We start from the raw sequence: 12,321 nt of genomic DNA, 5'->3' as shown, positions 1-12,321 counted from the left end.
GGTTGATGGGACCTTTCCAGTGGGTGGGCCACACCAGCAATCGCCCAGGAGCATTTTACTCTGGAAACCGCACTATTGTGACCTGAAGCTGAGAAGCAGCCTGAGTTCCTGTGCCCTGCAGAAGCTCCAGAAGGCGTAGGTGCTCTGGATGGCAGTGAGATGAGAAGGGTAGGAGCAGGAGAATGTGCTGATAATCGTCTCAGGAGCTGAGTACATCTCCGCGTCTCCTCCCCGGCTCCTGGGGCAGGTGGCTTTCCACCTCAGCAGCAGATTAGCGTTTCACCTGCTGGAGAATAAGGAGAAGAGTGATTGGCTGGAGCCCCCTGGCACAGCTGGCAGGGAGGGCCCCACTAACGTCAAGGATTTTGAGATGTGCACCTGCTCCCCTGGCTTCTGCAGAGCCCCGACGATGCCCACAGCAGGTTCATCCTCCACGTGGAGAATGAGCAGACCCAAAGGAGGGGCCGGAACACAAAGGCCAGGGCTTCCCTGGCGAGCTGGCCCAGCAGGAGGAGCTGGCGGCCGCTGTGCCTCCCTGCCGGCACTCACTTCTCTGCGGAGAAGCCAGTCTGTAGCTAAGCCAAGGAACCTGCTAGCCTTGCAGGTGGCACTGAGCTTCGCAAGGAGATTCGTTTCCATCTTCACTTAAGCGGGGTTTACTGAGAGGGCGTAATTCGACTTAATAGGATACCTGGACCGGGAGCACTGCACGTACCTCAGACAGCTTAGGTCATTTGCGCGCTGTCGGCTGGAGCCCTTCAGGAGATTCATCATCTGTACATCGAAGACGATGTCATTATTTAAATAATTTTGTTCATCTTGTGGATGAGCATTACTGTGTCGTATCCAGGATTAATTCTGGTTGCTTTCGTGCCCTCGTGTTCTCCCAAGAATGACAGGTCAGACACAGGAGATGCCTGTGGCCGCCGCCCATCAGTTCCAATGTGTGTCCTTGCCTGGATATTTGTTATTTCTGCTCCCCGGTCTTCGAGGAGCACTGGAATCACTTTGCAGGCTTTGCCTGTTCTCTGGCAACTCTGTTTCGTTTCTCCCAGTTCTCGCCATCTCACTGCACGCCGTGTGCTCTTCTGCAGTCGCTGCTTTTTAGTGCTTTGGCTCTCTCCATTCCTAGTAGTTTCTTTAGAGGCAGCCATTGGCTCAGAGAGGTTGAGTGACTTTCCCTAAGGCAGTCACACCTCCCAAAGGAGGGACTAAGCCAATCCCTATGAACCTGGGTCTGACTCCACTGCCCCAGGCCTCACCGGGTGGGAGTGCCGTGTCCCTCTTTGACCGCGGTCCCCAAGCCCTCCCCCTTTCCCCGCAGGCCATGGCCGAGAAAATAGAGGTCAGATGGTGTGAACTCCCTGTCCCACCCCGACCCCAGTCCCTGCTTCTCTTCATTCTTCTGAAGGGATCAGTGAGAAGACCACAGGCATAGGGCCAATACAAGGTCTCGGAGAAGCCCTTTAACTCAACTTGGTCTCAGGCTTTGCGTTTGCCAGACAGGGTATCGAAATGCTCGTCTTCTTGAGTAATTACGCGTCTTGGGGTGCGGAATGTGCTCTTGAGCTCTAGAGTGTTATGAAGTCTGCGAGCATATGTTTAGAGCATGTCGTGGACGATAAGCAAGCATTTTCTGGTTCCTCTTCCCTTCCTTCCTAGCGAAGGGATGGGGATGGGGCAGAGCAAAACAGTCTGATCTCACAAAGCTCTGTTTTTGTACCAAAAATGTTGACGTGTAATTATTCCCTTAAATATCTGTTATATAGATGGACTATAAACTCCTTGGGGACAGCGCCTGGCATTTTGCTTGGTACCTAATAATTTGTGGAAGAATATTTGTCAGGTAATAAAATATACCGATTCACCAGTCCTGCCTGCTCACTGACTTTCTTGGAATTTGATAAGGATTTATTCTCTTGGGAAATGAAATCTTCTATAAGACAGTAACTTCCTTTTTTCCTGTGTACCTCTAAAATGGAGCAGTTGCTAGTGATTATTTAAATAAAGTGACTAAAGCTTCTGCTTTTTGTCTCTTGTGATCAGTGCCCCTTTATTTCTGTCAGAAGATTGGACTCAAAGGACTGTCATGGATTGGGTTAAGAATTATATTTTGCTCAAACCCCACCCGCCCCCCCAAAAAAACCCCAAGCCCCCTAGGGTTTGTTAATTAACTTTTTTTTTTTTTTAATTTCTCTTCAGAAAAGAAAGATGTGACTCAGAGTCTAGAGAACTACACATGCAAATGTCCTGGGACAATGGAGCTCCTCACTCTCCCCGGCGGCCCCACCCTGCCTCCAGTGCCCTTCACCAAACTTCCCATTGTCAGGTAAGGTGGGCCTGCCTGTGTGCAGATCGGGCCCTTCACTGCCAGCGTTTTCTACAGATCTTTACAAGACTTTCCTTTTTTTTTTTAAAAGATGTTATTTATTTATTTAGGGTGGGGTAGGTTGCGGGAGGGGCAGAGAGAGAGAGTCTCAGGCAGGCTCCACGCCCAGCTCGGAGCCCAACACGGGGCTCGATCTCACAGCCTGGAGATCATGACCTGAGCGGAAACCAAGAGTCAGACACTTAATGGATTGAGCCCCTAAGGCGCCCCAAGAGCTTCCATTTTGGATTGGCTAGGTGTCTGGTTCATTATCTCATTAAGGCTCCACAGCAGCACCAGGGAGTGTAAGTGTTGTGTAGAGGAGAGCATCGGGCCAGGGGTATCTTGGCCCTGCCGTGGTCATGTGCCTGTCAAAAGGCAGAGCCGGGTGCAAACCCTGGTGTGCCTGGTTCCAGAGCCCACGTCATGACCTCTGCTGTGATGCCCTGAGCCTGACCTTGCCTCTTCTACTTACAAGCTTCCAGTGGTTGCCCGCATTCTTAGACCATAGGCCCCTACAGCCCAGGAGTGGGCATAGCTGCTCGTATATTCTGTGGTGCCTTTGCTAAGGCTCTGCCCGCTCTGGGAGTCATGCTTCCTCCTCCCCGTTGTAATCTGTGCACGCTCATGCTTTCAGATTCATTACAGACCCCATTTTTAGGAAGCTTTTCCTGATACTTCCTCCTGCTGTCCACCATCTGCTCTTGGGTAGAAGAGTCCTTGGATTCCCAGAGCACCTGCTGCTTACCTCTCTCCCAGTATCTGCCACTGTGTCCAGTCCCTCTGCACAGCTCGCAGGGCTGGAGAGACTGAGGGCCCTTTGGCACATGCAAAGTGCGTACTTAAAAAGGGTTTATGAGCTAATCTCATGGAATGATTTTAGAATTTCTGAAAGATTTGTTTGAAGACTGAAAAGAAGCAGTGGAAATTTGACATTTTGCCATTCATAGAAGTGCTGTGACTGTAGGATACCATGTGATGAAGATGTGACCATCTCTGAAGCACTCCCGGCTCGGCTTTTTCTCCCAGATTTCGCTCAGCATTGCAATACGGCTGGGAGGGCCTACAGAGTTACTGAACAAGTCGCTTAACCCCCCTGGGCATCCGTTTGCTTAAGAAGTTTTAAAACCCACGGCATTAGGTTATTAGGAAAAGAACATGTCAAAGTCTGTGGTGCCGTGCTTGATAACTGCGAGTTTGCTTTCTCCTTGCCTTTTCCTGGAGGCTGGTGTAGCACTGCCACATGAAATGGTTTTGTTGCCAAGGTGAGGATTGTGTGCCCCTGAGAGGTGGGACAGAAAGGGTCACTATGCACATAAGTCCCTAGCAGGCTACCCTTGAATTTTAAGATGTCCTGATGGGCATGCATGGAGTAGTTTATCAGGCACAGTTGGCAAGCTGCCCCATCCCAAAGCCTAGGCCGTGGTCTGAAGAGGTGCTCTTGCTACTACTTGGAATTTCTCAGAGCAGACCTGCAGCCCCCGGCGTGGAGGGCCCCTGAGGAAGGGTGCTGTAGTTTTGTTTTGCACTCTGCTTCCTCGTGGCTCATCCAAACTCAGGAAGTCAGGGTCCTTGCCGGACCTTTCTGTGTTTAAGTCTTCAGGTAGAATGTATTTGATTTGGGATTAAGTGTATGGTACGTATTTTTTTTAATTAAAATCTAGAAAAGCCTTTCTTAATAATTTTTCATCTTCATCATGACCTGGATGATTCTTAAGTTTAGGCAGCCTTGCATAATAGAACATCCTGAACCTAACAGAACATTCTAGGATTTTGATGCTGCATCTGGATCCCCAAGCTGTCAGGACTTTTGTCAGTGGAGCTGGGTGGGTTGGTCCAGGCAGGTTATTGGGACTGAGGAGGAAAAGTGCCTGTTCTCCACCCAGAGACACCAGAAGGGGACAGGCTGTGTCACGGACGCAGCCCTGGATGGAAGTTAGAAACTTTGGGTTTATTCTTCACTAGCGTGTGGCCTGGGCTCTGTGAGCCTCAGTTTCCTAATCTTTGAAATGGCTTAAAAATTGCTCCTCATGGGGCTATTGTTTTGTTTTAGCTGAGCTGATGCATATAAAAGCATGGAACACAGTGGCTGGTACATCCTGAGCACTCCATAAATCTCAGTTTTCTCTTGGAGATATTTTATACCTGCATTTTCATTATTATTATTATTGTGGTTGTTATTATTTAGAGAGAGAGGGAGAGCATGTGTGTGCAAGCAGAGTGGGGAGGGGCAGAGGGAGAGAGAGAATCCCAAGCAGATTCCACGTCCAGCCCGGAGCCCGAGTCGGGGCTCGATTCCACTGTGAGATCATGACCTGAGCTGAAGACAAGAGTCAGAGGCTTAACCTACTGAGCGACCCAGGCGCCCCAGTACACCTAAATTTTCAAACAGTGCACTGATTGAAAAAATACTGTGATGTTAACATTTTAATCCCTTAGCTGCCTAGAAACATAACAACAGATTGGGTGGAAGCATAATAGTCTAACTTTTTGGCAAATACTATTAAATTTTCGGTGACCAGTTTTTTGGCATTGTATCTCTTTCACTGTCAGGGTCTGTGTGGCCTGTATTGGACTGTTTAAGAAAAACTGGTTTTATGTACTAGCCACCTTGTGTAAACATGTTCTTAAGGTTCTTGGAGACTTTCAGCTACAGAAATAAGCCTTTTTTGTCCCAGTGACTCACTGATTGCATCACTCATGCCTGGTCTCATTAAAAACTAGAACTATAAACTGCATGTGATCAGGTATAGGAAGCCTCGTGGATGGGATTTTTACCCCACGGTAGCATTAGCACCACTGGCAAAGCGTAAGGAAATGCCTTTGGAAGATTTGGAAAATCGGTGTATCTCACCGTCCGCTCTGCTCCCTGTTGCTCATAGAACAGAACCCCACGTGCTTGCCTTGCACGGCTTACAAGGCTGCCCGTGGCCTGCTCTGTCTCGGATTTAATGTGAGCTCCTCTTCCTCTGGTCCTGCCAGTGCCACACACCTTGCAGAAGCACTTGGAGTCCCAAAGTGTGTGACGGAGTTTTATTCCTTTGTTCTGGCTTCATCTTCTGCTTGAAATGTCTCTGCTGCCCTGACTCTGCCTATTGTTACTTAGTCATCTTTCAAGATTTAGTTGAAGGATTGACTCCTCCATTGGCGTTTTCCTAACGCCACCGGATAGAAATGGGTACAGCTTCCGTATACATTGCAAATTACCTCGGCTGCAGGTTGGCTGTGGATAAAGGGGCCAGAGCTCTTTCTCTCCTTCAGGGGAGGTCACAGTGAGAGGGCACTGCCTGTGAACGAGGAGGAGGGCCCTCACCAAGGACCCAAGTGTGCAGGAGCCCCGATCTTGGACCTCCAGCCTCCGGAGCTGCGAGAAGGAAATGTTTGCTGTTCAAGGCCCCCGTCTTTGGTGTTCTGTCATAGCAGCCTGGGCTGACCCAGACGAGCACTCCGATGGCCTGGATAGTCCCAGCCGTACGGCGGGGAATGTCTCACGTTGTGGGTGGTCTGCATGTCCATCAGGCATGAGTGTGATTTCTCAGGAGTGAGCTCTCGACGGGAGTTAGGCAGCAGAGAACTCCGAGCTGCATTGTCGTGTGCAAAAGCAAACAGAGGTGGAGGGTGTTCTGGGATGCCCCTGGAAGCTGGCAGACCCACATGACTGCTGGTCAGTACTCGGAGCGTGGCGGGCCCTCGGAGAGTCTGTGCGCTGTGGTTAGCGTGTGGCGTTGCCGCTCTCCTACAAACTCAGCCTTCCTTGTGCCCGTCCGCGGAGGGCCGATGCAGCACTGCAGGCGAGGACAGTGCTCCAAGGACCTGTGCCTGGAAACAGGGACGTTAGCAGTTTAATTAAGAAAACATCCCAACCAGGCATTGAAGAAAGAGCTCAGCAATAGGTACATCTGAGGACTCTGCTTCTGATATGCGTCACAGGATGAGTTGGTGGGAAAATGCCCGCAGCCATGCGTAAGTGACCAGACCTGCTGTGCAGAATTGTCAGACACAAGCTACTTTGATGTTGGTGACGCCTCCTGGGTACGGCTGTGGCTTTACAAGAAGTGACTGGAGCCATTGCTCCTGTTGAGGACTTTCCTAGTTTTGAACAAACCATCTCATCGGCTTACAGGAAGACACCTACCTGCTCTGTGGGCGTGGGAGCATGACCTGGGCTCATCCAGAAATGGTTTAAAGTAATGATGATGCAACTTAACAAAAAAAGGGGGGGGGCAAAATATATCCCTGCTGTAATTCTGTTCTAGAATTCAATGAGTCAAATATTTATTGAGTGCCTGAGATGTGCTTGGCCCAGTGGTGAACTCTGGGGCTTCAGTCCTGGTCAAGCAAGGGCCAGATTCACACCAGATGGTCAAGCAGGAGGCTGCCAAACCCATACCTAGTTCCTGCTGGCCAGAGCAAGCACATAGAAGTCCCATTAAAACTAGAAGCCCTCTTATATTCCTTCTAGAACTCTCCATAAAATGGTAATGTACACAAAAGCAAGTAACAGTCATGGAGACTGTTCACATATAGCAAGTTGTGAATTCTTAAAGAAGAAATGGTAGTAGAGCTAAAATGCCATTTACAGTGAACCAGTGGGGCTTTCTGGAGGGGTGGACTGGAGGCGGGCTGGAGGGCGTTCGCTGGTTGTTTTTTGATGAGCTAACACTGAGCTCCTTCAGTCTGGCAAAGAGCTCTGGAGTTAGTGAGGGTATTTTAATTGATAAGGACCAAACCCTTCAGTCAGAATGACCTTTGAGTGGCTTTTGAGTGGCTTTGGTGCTTTTAAAACTTAATGATTTAGTTATTTATTTTTAGAGAGGGAGCCCATATGTGCACAAGCAGGGGGAGGGGCAGAGGGAGAGGGAGAGAGAGAGTCCTCAAGCAGTCACCCTGTTGAGCACGGAGCTGACGCAGGACCCTGAGATCACGACCCGAGCCAAAACCAAGAGCTGGATGCTCAACCGACTGAGCCACCCAGGTGCCCCAAAGATTTTATTTTTACGTGATCTCTACACACAACGTGGGGCTCAAACTCACAACTGCGAGATCAAGAGTTGCATGCTGTACCGATTAAGCCAGCGAAGCACCCCTAAAACTTTTAAGTTAATTATATTATTTGAGACAGGATTACACATATTTATTCAAAAAAGGGCTTAGAAGCCCATGATAGTTGGGGCGGTTTTCTTGGTTGATGAAACAGGACAGTCGGCCTCCCAGATCCCAGTCCAGGTGGGGCTCCCACGACCTCATCAGGTGCAATGTTGTCCAGAATCTTCCCTCACACTTGTGTGATTGCCATGCCTGCAACCTCCCTGACGGAGCTCACACTAGAGCTTCATGGGGATCGTGAGAAGCATGTGGTCCAGTCAGGAGTGAGAGTGGGGCACTCACTGACCTGGTGGTGTGTGCGCTCTTTCCAGCCATGTCCGTCGCGCCCGGCCCAGTGTGGGGCACATGTGGCCATTTGAGTCACTGCCCATCTGTGCAGAGATACGCGGTGGGCTCTTAGATATGCTTCTGCTGTGGAGAAGGTAGATGGATTCAAAACCAAGTGAGGGAAGGTAAGCCGCTTTCCCCAACACTCCCGTCGTCCGTGTGTGTCGGGTCAGGATCCCAGCCAGTCCCCTGCAGGGCCCCACTCGGTCCCCGTCAGCCACAATGAGCTGAGCACAGCCGGCCTTTGACGTGGGGCAGTTTTCAGATGGAATCTCTACTTACAAGCCCTGCTTTGGACACTTGACCCCTGGAACTCTGCTTCCCTGTTGGCAGCTTCATAGACTAAATGTGGTCTTACTGGTTCTGCAGGGATTCATGCTAAAGGAGCTATGTGTCCTGTAGGTCAAGTGCCTTGAGTGATTGTTTTTCCCATAGGATACACTTTATAAGAAGATATTTGATGCTAAGTTTCGAGTTATGCATGAACCCTGTGGCCACTGTTGGGTTACTTTTCTGGCTAACCATGTCCTTAGAATTCCTTTGCATGTTTTAAGAGCCTTTGATGTGATCTGGAATTTCTATGCTGGTATAGATGAATCCAGTAGAAACACAGATGACATCTCATTTTTAGGTAGTGACCGTGGCATGTCATAGAAACCTATTTGTGTTCCAAGAAAACAGACTCATTTTACACATGAATAAACTCTTAAGGCTCAGATAGACTGTGCCTGGTCCAAGGCTCAATAGCCTGCTTGTAGCAGGGTTGGGACCAAAACTTCATTTCTTTATACAAGTCCAGAGTTAGAGTCTTTGCCCCAGGGGCTTTGCTGTCTGTTTGTAAACAAGTGTTGGTTTAAGGAGGGGAAGAGAAACGCTTTTGCAGCCTGCTCTGTGTGAGGCACTAAAGCACCTATTATGTGCTTATGTATCTTAGCTTGCTTCGTCCTCAAAGTAGCCTGCTACAGTTTGAATATACCAGTTCAGATACTCCTCCTTCTTTGCCTGAGTTTGGAATCAATAGGAACAAAGGCCTGTCTCAGACAGATGGAAGATCCGGTGAACAGCATGGCTCAGGTCTGGCCAGATGACGTTACCCCAGTGTCTAGCAGAGCTGGGTGGGACTCTGTGCCTCTTTGGGAGGCCCAGACCCCTTTCATTCTGCGTGGACAGCACGACAGAGAGTGCACCCCTGCGGGCAGGCGGGCCCCACGAGAAGGGGTTGAGCATTGCACACCCTGGTTCTCCTTCCAGCTTGGCCCCCTCCCTTAAGAGGAGTGAGGGAGGGGCCCGGTGAGGTGAGGACACCCTTCCCATGGCAGCATGGGACTAGGGAAAGGGGGTGCCCTCTTCCCCCACAGCATTATCAGGTAGCTGGTGTTTCTCCTGTTTTATGGGTGGAAAGATCGAGGTGCAGGGAGATGAAGTAGTCTGTGCCAGTTGTAGAGTGGGTCGGTCCTTCAGATGGTAGTCAGGGTCTGCACACCACCTAAATTTGCTTCTCGGGCAGACTGAGAATTACCTGCAGGGGAACGCCTCTGGACTGGGTGTGCGTGGACATGAGACCCACACCGGGCGTGCTGTCTCGGCCAGCTTTACAGTTTGCTCATCTTAGTCCCCATGCAGTGCACAGGTATTTTTTGCGTGCTTACAAATGGCTAGGGTATGCAACTGTTAGTAATAAACTGCTTGGGCTTGAGTTTGTAATTTTGAACGATTTGGAAGCTGAGTTAGAAATTCAACTCTTGGAGGTGCCTGGATGGCTCAGTTGGTTGAGCGTCCAGCTCTTGATTTTGGCCTGGGTCATAATCTCAGGGTTGTGAGATCGAGTCAAGGTCTGTGCTCAGCAGGGAGTCTGTTTGGGATTCTCTTCTCCCTCTGCCCCTCCCCCCACTCGAGTGCACTTGCTCTCTCAGGTAAATGAATAACTCTTTAAAAAAAAATTCCGGGGGGGGGGCACCTGGGTGGCTCAGTTGGTTAAGCATCTGTCTTCAGCTTGGTTCATGATCCCAGGGAGCTGGGATCGAGCCCCAGGTCGGGCTTCCTGTTCAGCGGGGTCGGGGGGAGCCTGCTTCCCCTTCTCCTGCTCCCCCTGCTTGTGCACATGCTCTCTCTCTCAAATAAATAAAATCTTTGAAAAAATAAAAATAAAAAATTCAACTTTTGGGAGTTTATTCATTCAATATTTACTGAGGTATCTATTAAAGTATTGTACCAGGCACTGGGTGCCTGGGTGCCCCTGTCCTAGAGAGCTCACAGCTAAAGTGAAACAGATAAATTTTAAGTGATTCTGATCCTGTATGAATAAAGCTTAGCGGAAGGGTCCATGCAAAGACAAGGGAGTCAGAGCAGGTATACAAGATGCAGTCCTTGGCTTCGAGGACTTTGGTCTGCTCCCTTGGATTATTGTGGGAAATGGACGGAGTCATGTGTGTGGCCGTCAGTGACGGTCCAAGGAGGGGACGAGAGCTGGAGGCTGGTGCACTGCTTCAGAGTGCTTTGTCTTGAGGTTGGGTAACATCCCGTTGTATATATGTACCATAAAGATGCTGCGCATCGCTCACCATCAGGGAGGTGCACGTGGAAACCATGATGAGCTACCACCTCACATCTGTTATGGTGACTGTCATCAGGAAGATGGGGGGAGGAGGAAGGGGACTTCATGCAGTGCTGGTGGGAGTCAGATCAGTCCGGCCACTGTGGAGATTCCTCAGAACATGAACAATAGAGCTACCCTATGATCCAGCAATCCTACTTCTTGGGCATGTATCCGAAGGGAATGAAAACAGGGTCTCGAAGAGATGTCTGCCCCGCATGTTTATCACAGCATCATTCACGATGGCGAAGACTTGGAAACAACCCAATGCCCGTCAACAGATGAATGGAAAAAAAAAATGTATGAAAAGAGGCGCCTGGCTGCTCAGTTGGCGGAGCATGTGACTCTTGATCTTGGGGTTGTGAGTTTGAGCCCCACGTTGGGTGTAGAGATTACTTAAAAAAAAAAAATCTTAAAAAAAACCTGAGAAAAGGCATCCTAAAGGAGCTGAAAGGAAAATAAAATGAAAAGCAAACAAAGGGCTCGGTCCTAGGAGGACATGCATGACTCCCTTACTGCCCACTGGCCTTACGTTCCTGTGAGGAGGCTACACACACACACAGGGCAGGAGCGCTGGCAGGGTCACTGCCAGGCCACCCCATTTCCCCACCTCAGAACATTTCAGATCCTAACCCTATTTGCCTCGCTGGTCATGGGAGGGGGGTCACAGGTTTAAGAGCGTAGTCTCTCCTGCTGTCACCGGCTTCCGGTCCGGCAATTTGGACAACTTCTTGTCTCTGTGGTGTCAGTTTCTGATCGATGATGTGGAGGCGTTAGTAATAGAAGCCAAGCTAAGAGGGTGGTTGGGATGTTTTGTTGAGACCATACATATGAGGTGGTGAGCAGGGGCCTGGGTGTGCTCAGGCTGCGCAGATTGGCGAGTCCCAAATAAACGGGAGCTACCCGATCCCAGTGTGAGGGGCGATGAGTTCACATCTGCGGCTGGGAGAGCAGTGTAAATACAGGCTGTGCTGGAGGGGGGTGTCAGCCTTGCTCTTCATGATGCAGACGGCACGATTAACCTCTGGCCCTCCCTGTTCTCCTGTGTGCTGGGGGCATGCCTGCCAAGAGGGAGAAGAGAACTGGCCTTGCTGAGCAGTAGGTCCCGAGCCCTGACGTGACCCCTCGCAGTAGTGTGTGAGGGAGGGCCCTGGGTGCGTTCTGTAGACCAGGAGCCCGAGGGTGGAAGAAGGCAAGGCACCCACAGGCATACAGCTGGCAGGCAGTGCCATGCGGATTTCGGCCTGGTCCTCGCGGCCGCTGGAGCCGGCGGCGGGGAGCGGCTGCTGTCCAGGATGGCCCTGAGTGACCACATGCGGTGATCTCCTGCTCTTCCTGCCTAGCTGGAGTGCTTTTCCCTCTGCTTTGGGATGTCCTGTTTTTCTGACACATGGGTTTTGGTAGTATTTACGTTGAAACTGAGCTAACAAGGCAGTTGAAGTATTTTTTGTTCCGTTTGAAACACTAGGCATGTGAAGCTGTTGAACCTTCCTGCCAGCCTCCGGCCACAGAAAATGAAGAGCTTGCTGGGTCAGAATGTGTCGACCAAGAGCCCGTTCATCTACTCACCAATTATTGCGCACAACCGTGGAGAAGAGCGGAACAAGAAAATAGGTAGGTGCGTTCCTCCTGACTTTCTGGCTGTGCCCTGCCGCCTGGCCTCCAGCGGCTTTTCTAGATTCCGGTTCCTTCATGCGTGTCTGCATGGGCTCCATCTCACTTTATGCAGTTTGCTGCCATTGTCAGAACTCTGGCCCTAGATCTGATTTTTTAAAATCGATTTCATCAAAGGTGAGTCTGCGGAAGTTCTAGAAACCAGAAGACCTCTGTTATCAGGGCTGAAGCAGACAACAGAAGAGGGATCGTTGGAGCCCAGAGTGACTTCGGGATCATCCGAGATCAGAGGGTGACTTGAGCTCAGACCTGC

The 12,321-nt window shown here is 50.2% G+C and overlaps 1 protein-coding gene across 7 annotated transcripts in view; it reads left to right on the top strand.

Annotated features, from left to right (window-relative positions):
* Positions 1-12,321, top strand: part of TRAPPC9 (trafficking protein particle complex 9) — a 538,722-nt gene that overhangs the window by 98,334 nt on the left and 428,067 nt on the right. For all 7 annotated transcript variants that reach the window (XM_027598884.2, XM_027598890.2, XM_027598898.2 and 4 more), the window contains 2 exons: positions 2,203-2,329; positions 11,863-12,008. In XM_027598884.2, the coding sequence (XP_027454685.2) occupies positions 2,203-2,329; positions 11,863-12,008 (273 nt within the window). The remainder of the gene's footprint in view (positions 1-2,202; positions 2,330-11,862; positions 12,009-12,321) is intronic.

The sequence above is a fragment of the Zalophus californianus genome, chromosome 4 (genome assembly GCF_009762305.2).
Source record: "Zalophus californianus isolate mZalCal1 chromosome 4, mZalCal1.pri.v2, whole genome shotgun sequence".
NCBI classification, from domain to species: Eukaryota; Metazoa; Chordata; class Mammalia; order Carnivora; family Otariidae; genus Zalophus; species Zalophus californianus.
Note: the sequence above shows the minus strand (reverse complement) of the source record. Positions and strands in the feature narration are given on the sequence as shown.